Raw genomic sequence first — 9,522 nt, 5'->3', positions numbered from 1 at the left:
GTCCCTGAAAGCAGCACTCAAACACTTCAAAAAGCAGTGATTGGTCAAAATCAAGTCGCGTCAACGTGCGACGTACAACTCCCCCCTCGCACCGCTTGACATCTCATAACATTGCGCTCACCGCGGAAGGATCCACCTGTCTGACGGCTCTGTCCGCCGAGCGGAGCGCAGACATGGCTTCCCACGAGAGTCTGAACGAGTTGGGAAGCAGTTCGTCGGAGGAGGACAGTAACCGAGCGGACATGTTCGACGGGTCGGGCGAAGAGAAGCCGTTCCCCGCGGTGAGGCTGCATCACCCGTTCAGCGTAGAGGCGCTCATGGCCGGGAGGAAAACGGACACCCGCCGGTCTACCTGCCTTAAACCGAAGGAAGACTTGATGGCAGTGACGTCTGCGTGTTTCAACTCTCTGTATCTCTGCCGGGAGACGAGCAGCCCCCCAGGGGGGAGCCAGAGAGGCTTAACGGAGGAGCCCTCGTCGCCGGTAAAGTCGGAGGCGTCGGAGTCAGAGGAGTGCGCATCCTGGGTCAGAGCTAGTCCGTTTTCAACGCAACTTGGTACGTTTATCTCAGCTTGTTTACAACTTCTTCACCATCAACTAAACACTTTAACCTGAAAGCTACGAACCTTTTAGTTATTAATTTGTTTTTTCTTCACAAACTGTGTTAAAAACCACCATAGTGTTCCTCAGAAACTAAACTGACAAAGAAATAATGTCTGTGTATACCTAATGTCACTCAAACCTTCATAACCTCTTCCAACAGGCCCCGTCAATCCAGGCTGCCAGCTGAGGAAGCACAAGACCAACAGAAAGCCCCGCACGCCATTCACCACATCCCAGCTTCTGGCTCTGGAGAGGAAGTTCAGGCAGAAGCAGTACCTGTCCATCGCTGAGCGCGCCGAGTTCTCCTCTTCCCTCACCCTGACAGAGACCCAAGTGAAGATCTGGTTCCAGAACCGCAGAGCAAAAGCCAAGCGGCTCCAGGAGGCCGAGCTGGAGAAACTCAAGATAGTCAGTGACGCCAAGTCAGCTGCAGCGGTGGCGGCGGCGGCAGCAGCCACGGCTGCTGGAGCTTTACACCCTGGCTTTACGTTACCTCTGACGCTGGGTGCCATGTCGCTATACGGACAGTCGTACTCTCCATATCACCATCATCACAGACCACTACTGCCCATATCACACCTCGGACTATATGCTGCTCCTCTGGGATACAGCATGTACCACTTGTCTTAAAACAAAAAAAACAAAAAAAAGGAACAATTTTGTTGTGTTTCTATGCATTTCAACAAAACGGACATACAAGTGTACTTGACAAAACAGAAAACTGTATTTATATATCTTCTGCACAGGAGGTGCAACTTTGGGAGCACTTCTTCAAATTATATTAAGTGTATTTTATTTCTGTCCCTGGAGGGAGGACAGAAAAACCAAAAATGTCCTCTTGTGGTTCCCTGGACTGCTGGTTTACACAACTTTGCATGTTACTGTCCAGCTGTTTGTACTTTTCACGTGTTTACATCTGCAATAACGAAGCAGGGCGAGCAAACACAAGACGCCAAGGGTTGTGTTAAACCTGGACGCTCATCGGACACAAGAAGGGCCTTGTTGTCTTCGATAGATATTTGAATTACTCAGGCCAGATGAGACTTTTTTGTTTTTTCCAAACAGTTGCCTTAAAAACAACAAAACCTGTCAAACTCAGGTTTTAATTTAAAATACTTGAAGTTCATATTTGAATAATTATAAGAAAAAAAAACATACTAAATAAAAAGCATTTTTGTAGGTCTTGAAACTTTTTTCTCTTTAAAACTTTTTTTAATAAGAGGAATGTACGAACATATGTTGTATATCTGTTTTAGGTACCAAATTTGAGAACAAATGTTAGTTTTTAATCCGTCGCCATGATAAAACTGGAAGGGGCTATTTCCTACTATGCAGTCTGCTTTCCCCCACGTATGTTTTATCATTTGAAATCTGTTCAGACTCATTTAAACCCACTTTGTTTATATGCAAAGAATAAAGTTGCAAAACATCAGCATGGGGGGGACCTTTATTATTATTTTTCTGTTAGTTTGAAATGTTGCTTCTTTTAAAAATCACACTAGGGAGAAAGCGGGATGCACTTCAGTGTGCAGCCGTGTTATTGTGTTTAATTCCACGTCTGTGTTTCCCCATCAGACGGCGGTCAGTTAAAGGCGGTGTTTGACAAACCATAAATGATACCCATAAATCATCCAGCTTTGCAGATTGGTTCCCGTCATCACCCAGCTATCATCCACAGCAGTTAAACACTCATTTTCTGTCTCTGCAAGATGAAAAGAGACCTCAGATTGTTCCATTCTTTTAAAGAAAAGCAGCGTTTTGACTCCGCCGGTTGTCATTTGGGTCTGGAATCATTGGCGAGAGGCCTCGTTAGATTATGTGGGTTGCAAGTTTTAACAGCAATCTGCAACTATTGTCTCCAATTTTAAAAGTGAGAAACATATTGCATTCATGTATTTTTTTTAGTGGAAATAATCTATTAGTAATTTATTTTTGCATGTGTTGATCAAAATATTCATTCACATAAAACACCAGCACTATAGTAAGCAACTCTGATATCAGGAACTCTATAAATGACCATTTGTTTTGAAATAGTAAATTCAAGCTCAGCCGATCAGCTTAGGGGGGCTTCTGATGGTGTGTGGTGCCTGTGTTTAGTTAGATTTATAAAAGCAGCTTACAACTTCCGTGTGACTTTGATGTAATGAGGAAATCGTTTAAAAGGCAGAGGCGTATTTATGAGGTTCCTCTTTTAATCAGAACAAGGCGCAGGCCCCAGACAGAACTGCTGGGCAAAGCAGGAGGCGTAAACAGGCGAACAATCAGCCTAATGAAGTGCAGATTGGCAGAGGTGACTGGGAAGCTCTTGTCAAACACGAAGTGAGCAACACTTGATAAAGAGCTGTTTGGCTTCAGCTGTGGAGGATTTGTCTAATAGATCACTGCGTGTAAAGCAGTCATTATTTATTGCCTCTCTTTTTTTTTTTGGTCATTGGCAGTTTTTCTTTCTCATCCTGCTGCAATCGGCCATGTTTGTGGTTTTGTTTGTTACTTTAAAGGCAACATGTGGCTCGGCACCCTGTTAGCCTTAAGTCATGTGCTTGTCTCCAACATCCCCTGGTGGAGGAAGGGCATATTGCACTCTAAGGAATGAAGCCTAAGAAAAACAGCTGATGATGTAGAAAAGCTAATCCCCCCCCCCCCCCCCCCCTTTGTACTTCATATTAGGTACAAAATAACCAGTTAATTTTGGGAGACACTTAACATATGCTATATTGTTTCAAAAGCATTTTTAAAGAAGCCTTGCAACTTATTAACAAATATAGCGTTGATGGGTGCATTAATTATAACTCCAGACTCATTTAGAACCATTAATTCAAGATCTGTACTTTTACAAGCATCATTGTAAATTTGTGCAAATTGCATTACATAGTTTTTTAAAAAGCATGCTCTTATAAATAAATGCAGTGACAATAAATGTTTTATTTTATTTTTTAGATTCAGAGAGCTCTAGAAACTGCAGCATACCCAGCCATAGTTCTGGACTTCAACACTAGAGGGAGTGACAAGTTAACCTTGAAAAGGGTTGGCTGTAGAGAAAAAAGATCTTCCATACTTTTGGGCTAATTTACTATGTTTGCATTACAGCATTTAGTCTACAAGAATTTAATGTATAGTATCTGGGCCCCTTTGTTGCTACTCATTGGGAGAAAAATGCTTTTGGTTTTTGCCACATGACAAGGAAGCATTTCAACATACCTGTTTATTGTGGATTCAAAGGAGATCCTGGTCAAGTGTCACTTCAGGGTCCTTCTCTGTTGCTCTCATAGCTACAGCGAGGCAAAAAAAAAAAGTGTTTTCCAGTCAGCGATTCTGCAAGTTGTTCCACTTCAAGGGGATGTTTGTAATGTTCATGATAGAGACATCATCTGTGGAAGACAGCGGGTGGGGGGGGAAAAAACAAATCATCAAATAGCATTGTTGTTATTTCTGGAGAATATATTTGGTTCTGAAAATAAGTATTTTGTCAACAACAAAAAAAATTACCTGCATATTTGTAATGTAACCCATTGTACGCAATGACAAGGATCAAACATTTCTTGTAGGGCTTCACCCAGTTTGAGATGTTGGAAGATCCAGCCATGTTTCATCCTCAGTGCTTTCACTGGTGGAAGAAAGCTTTTTTTTTTACCCCAAAATCTCACCATGTGGTCCCAATCATTATTTCCTTTTGGACAGATCGGTTGCCCTGCCCTCTTTCCAGTTCACTGTGAGAATAGGGTTTTGGGGTGCAACTGACCCCCATTTTGGTCTCATCTGACCACATGAAATTCTCTCAATCCTCATCTGGATCCTCCAGATGGTCTCTGGCAACCTTTAGACAGGACTGGACATGTGCTGGCTTAAGAAGAGAGGCATTTGGAGCTCTCCAGGATTTGAATCCACAGCAACGTTTGTATTGTGGTTCCAACTCTCTTCAGGTCATTGATCAGTTTCTCCTTTTATACCACCAGTCGAGATCTTGCATGGAGCTCCAGGTGGAGGGAGATTGATCATGTATTTCTTTCCTTTTCTAATCATTGCTCAAACAGTTGATCTCTTCTCATCAAGCTACTTGTTAGTCCCAGTCTGGTCCAGGTCTGCAATCTTGTCTTTGTTGTCCTCAGACAGCTCTTTTGTCTCAGCCATGTTATAGAGGTTGCAGTCTGACTGTGGAAGGATGTGCCAGGTGTCTTTTTCACAGACAACTAGGCCAAACAGGTGTCATTAACACAGGTAACGAGTTCAGGATAGAAGAGCTTCTTAACCCTTGTGCTATCTTAGATGACCCCACCCTTACATTGACGTGTTCTTCCTACCATGACAAAGGTGGATAAAGGTGGAAAGATTTCATGTAATCCATGGACACCAGTGAAGATCACAAATCATTGAAGAAAAAAGGTTCAGAGCACTGTCTAGTGGGTCTAGATGACCCAACTCCTAGGATCGCCTAGGATAGCACAAATTACAGAAGAAGTGACAGGTCTGTAAAAGACAGAATTCTTGCATGCGTTGGCTAAATACTTATTTTCTGGCCCATTAATCAAATGCATTCTTAAAAAATATGATTTAGTTGATTTTGATTTTGTCTTTAACAGCTGAATTGTGCCTGGTTATAATTACAGACCTGTCTCGTCTTTTTAAGTGCCAAATATATATATGTTTTTGCCTCATGTAGGTTCATGTCACTAAAGGAGGTAGGCAGTAGACTAAATTTTAAGCTCTTGGTGCAAAAGCAGAGCCTGGTATTTCTGCATTTTTTATGTAAGACAATACAGTCTATCCAAACGTCTATCTAAATGTCTTGGATTCATTGATAGATAAAGTTGTTTATCATCTACATAGAAATTGAAGTAAATGGCATAAGACTATTATAAGTGGAAGCATGTTGTGTTTTCAAAACACAATTGCAAACTCTCTCTCATGTCACAAAGTAATTAAAGCTTTAATCAGTGCTCTAGAAAAGAAATACAGTGAATCATTAGCCCCCTTAATGCATGCAAAGTTCCAAGAATTATTGATTTATCTGTTTGTCCTCAAGGTTAATTGGTTTAAAGCAAAGCAACTCGATGAGAGTTCACAAGGTTAAACAGTGTTTGTAGATCTCTGTGGCCTGCCATGATGTGCCATATTTGTATTTAACTAAATGTGTTCAGTTAAATTTCTTCCCAATGGTCACGGAATTATCAACAATATTACTTAACACCATTTACGTTGTATGTTTCTAATTTGGAATGTACCATTAAATCCAGGACTCCACTTAATTTAGCATCAGGTTGAACAGAAAAAAAACCCACTTAAGTTTATTCTGTTTTTACTGGAAATAAAGTCAGGCATGAAGGGGCTAAAATAACGAAAGAAAATAAGTAGGAGTTTTTAAATTGTTAAACATCATAATCAATCGAAAAATGAAACTGTACAAACAATAATACCTTTAACTTAATATTTTGCTACATTTTGAGGCAATCACTACAATCAAAGCATTTTTTTTCCCTGTAGGAGCAATATTATTATTATTTACTTCAATCAGCTGGTGGATTGTCATGGTTACTTTGGATGTTTGGGTCACATGGGGCTCTTCAACATTGGAAGATTTAGGCACCCACTCATCTAAGGAGGACAAGAGAATTTGGGTCATATCTTGTTTACCGCAGTTACATACATTTCACTTTTGTTTATTTTTGCATGTTGTTACAATATTTCCATTAGTTGTGCATTTAATAGAATCTGTTGTTTCACAAAGATTAAAAATATAAGGCACGTTGACTGTTTAGGACCCCATGGCTCCTCAAGTGTCTTTAATAATAAGTAACTTCCTCATTAATTAGACGGCCAACACCTGCTGGCGGGTGTTTTGTTCCATTTTTTGTGAGTATATAGTGCTCCAGTTGTCTCAGGTGTGAAGGATGCTTTCTCCAGGAGGCACATTTCTGCTCCTTCCTCAGGCATTCAAGATTTTTGATCAGGGCTCCCAGAAGACCACTCTATAGTTCAATGTTTCCCTCCTGGGCATTTGTCAGTGGGGTTTTTTTGGGTAATTTTCCTGTTGGGAGGAACCATGACCTGTAACCAAAACTAAGTTTTCCAACACTGGGCAGCACATTTAGCTTCAGAAACCAACAAAGCTGTTCACACATGGAAATACACCCACAAATAGAGAAAATAAGTTATTTTATATATTTTAGAATATATTTTAGAGGCTGCGTGAATAATTGTTTGCAGAAATAACATTAGTAGACAAGTTAAAGAGGCTTAAAAGCAAAACAGATTTTCAGCAGAGGATTTACTGCCCTGCAGTCATGGTCAGATCTAAAAATGTTCCCCCATTCTAAAAAAAGGGAACTTGAAGGAGGCTTTTGAAATATAGTTAGTTATAACTAAGCTTTTGTACTGTCCTTTAACCGTAGCTCCTAAAGCCTTGTGAAACCAACAGAAAACTAAACAAAAATTCAGATTTTAGAAGGATTGTCGAACAAGAAAACTGAAAGGTGAGGAATTTAAAGTTTTCAAGACACATTGGGAATGCAAATAGCCATCCTTTATAGAAAACTAGGTTATTTAGATTTAATCTTATTTGTTTTTTCTCACTTACTGTTTTTTTTTTATGTACACAAACATTTTTAATGCTTCAGATAAGACCAAAAGGCTTTGCTTTGATCAAAAACATCAGGTCATGTCTGCGTATAATACAACTCCCTCACTAATCACGTTTGGTAGATTGAAAATATGGTTCTGAGGAGACTTAGAACTAATCTCAAGGGTTTTTGGATTTTCAGAGACTGAAAGGGATCGAAAAGGTTTGTTGTGTGGTTTACGTCTCTTTGCACACCACAGGTCAACAGTTTAAAGGTGACCGTTGTACCAGAAAAATAAACAAACAAAAAACTACAAGGACGAAAAATGAAAATAAATATTTTCATTTTTACCAGATAGAACAACTGACTGCTCAAGTCAAGCTTTCATTGACGTACACATTTTTGCACCAGCAGGTGGCAGTATAGCAACAGCTTCAATGAGAAAAGCTCAATGGGGGGGAGAAAAAAACATAAACTATTAACTAGCTGCCTAAAAATGACAAAAAAAAGGATTAAAGACAAAAACTACACGTGTATTATCTATAGTACCAATATTTTAAACGTTTTACTGTTGTTTGAATTCTAACACAGAGGAAATCGTTGCTGAAATGGGCAGATATTTGGAATGAGTGTTTACAGATATGAGGCAGGTGAAAGGCTTTTTGCATGTCTAACTAAGGGCGCCATGAGTGTGTGCCAGGAGGGAAGTCTGAGTGCTCCATTCGTGTACCTCTGTCACCCTTCATTCAGTCAGCCTCCTCCCCTCTCATAGATGAAGATGGAGGAGATGCATGCTCACACACATCTTAACATCAGCACATTGAGGAGATATTTGGTGTAGGAAACTTTCTCTGGAGTGAATAGAAAGTAAAATGTGATCTTTGAGGCAACATGGACACACTAAATGACTTTAGTGACCCAAAATGACTGATAGGTAAATAAAGCAAGAGTAAGAATGATAAGCAAACAAACAGGACAGGGAGAAAAAGAAATAAAAAAGAAATGTTTATATTTAAATTTAGCGCTTTGAGATTTTACCCAAAATGTAAAGCGCATTCTAAATAAATTTATTAGTATTATTATAAATAGATACAGGTTTCATTTCAAAGCATTGTCCGTCAATAGGAGGGAATTGATTTCTGTCTTATAATGAAGAAGCCTGGTAAAAGTCTAATGATAGCGATTGATGGGTGAATGCTGCAGGTTAATATCATATGAGATCTCAGCCCATTTCAGAATGTGTGAACACTCCATTTGGTCTTTATTTCCTCACAGTCGATGCTGTGAACATGTGATCAGTCTCCAAGGTCACTGGATAAAACCAGCTGTCTTTTAAGATCTGGTGTAAATGTAACACGTTCACTTTTATTGCAAAAGGGCATGCCTTCCTCCCATAAGCAAAATCTGTTAATTTTATATGCAAAAAATGGGAGATGAGACATTTAAATGTTTTATTTTAAAGCCTTTTTGCTGCGTGCCTATTTTTTAAATTTATGAAAAAGTATATTGTGCAATGGTAATATCCATCCATGGCCTAAAAGAGGGAAACTGTCTCATTGGTGTGTTGGTGAATATTTTTTTTCGACGGAGAATTGAGGAATTATGGAAAATGTGAGAATTTTTATCAAGTTGTTAGACATTTTTTGGGGGGAAATATGTAAAAATATTATTACAAAACTGTTTTCTTTTTCGTTCATAATCTTGATGAATGGCTGTTCTTCATCAACCCAAGGGAGAAAACAAAAAAAAAAAAAAAATAAACAAGAACGCAGAACTTTACATTAAATAAGAGTAACTTCAACTATTTTCCCCCCAAAAAACGATCTGGATTTGAGAAACTCAACATTTTACTGAAACCTGAGGCAAAGCATTCTTTTAACTTGTAATCCACTGAAGTGTCCATTATGTGTTTCTGGAAAGTAGAAATGACAGTAACCATACATTTACAAGTTTCTGTATATCTAAATAGAAATTTAGAGATGTGGTGTCCAAAATGCCAATTGATTGGCAACCAAACTAATTTACTTTGATTTTGAATTTACTTTACTTTGAAGAAGAAACCTGCTGTATGAAAAGTCTTAAAATCATTTCATTCATTGGTCATTGACATACAAACTGATGGCTAAATCAGAAGACGTGTGACGTAGCGGTTCTTTAAATCCATTCAGAGCATTTAGGAAGCATTGAGAGTGGAATATAATACTGTAACACACACGGATGAAGTGTGTGCACATGCACAAGATTATGTTGAAAGAGAGGCAGCATACTTTAGTATTGCATCACACGTAAAGCTATGATACAGTGTCTTAATCACATTTATGAACAGATTACTATAATAGGTTTATCTCCACCCCCTTTTTTTGGCA

At 39.1% G+C, this 9,522-nt stretch overlaps 1 protein-coding gene across 1 annotated transcript; it reads left to right on the top strand.

Moving 5' to 3' along the window:
• Window positions 1-2,034, top strand: msx2b (muscle segment homeobox 2b). The gene is made up of 2 exons (XM_004076134.5): window positions 1-555; window positions 763-2,034. The coding sequence occupies exons 1-2, from the start codon at window positions 174-176 to the stop codon at window positions 1,230-1,232; spliced, it is 852 nt and encodes a 283-aa protein (XP_004076182.1). The 5' UTR covers window positions 1-173; the 3' UTR covers window positions 1,233-2,034.
• Window positions 2,035-9,522: the final 7,488 nt, after the last annotated feature.

Source organism: Oryzias latipes, chromosome 14 (assembly GCF_053564925.1).
Source record: "Oryzias latipes strain Hd-rR chromosome 14, Olatipes_Hd-rR_3.1".
Lineage (NCBI taxonomy): Eukaryota > Metazoa > Chordata > Actinopteri > Beloniformes > Adrianichthyidae > Oryzias > Oryzias latipes.
This window is presented reverse-complemented; position numbering and strand designations above follow the sequence as displayed.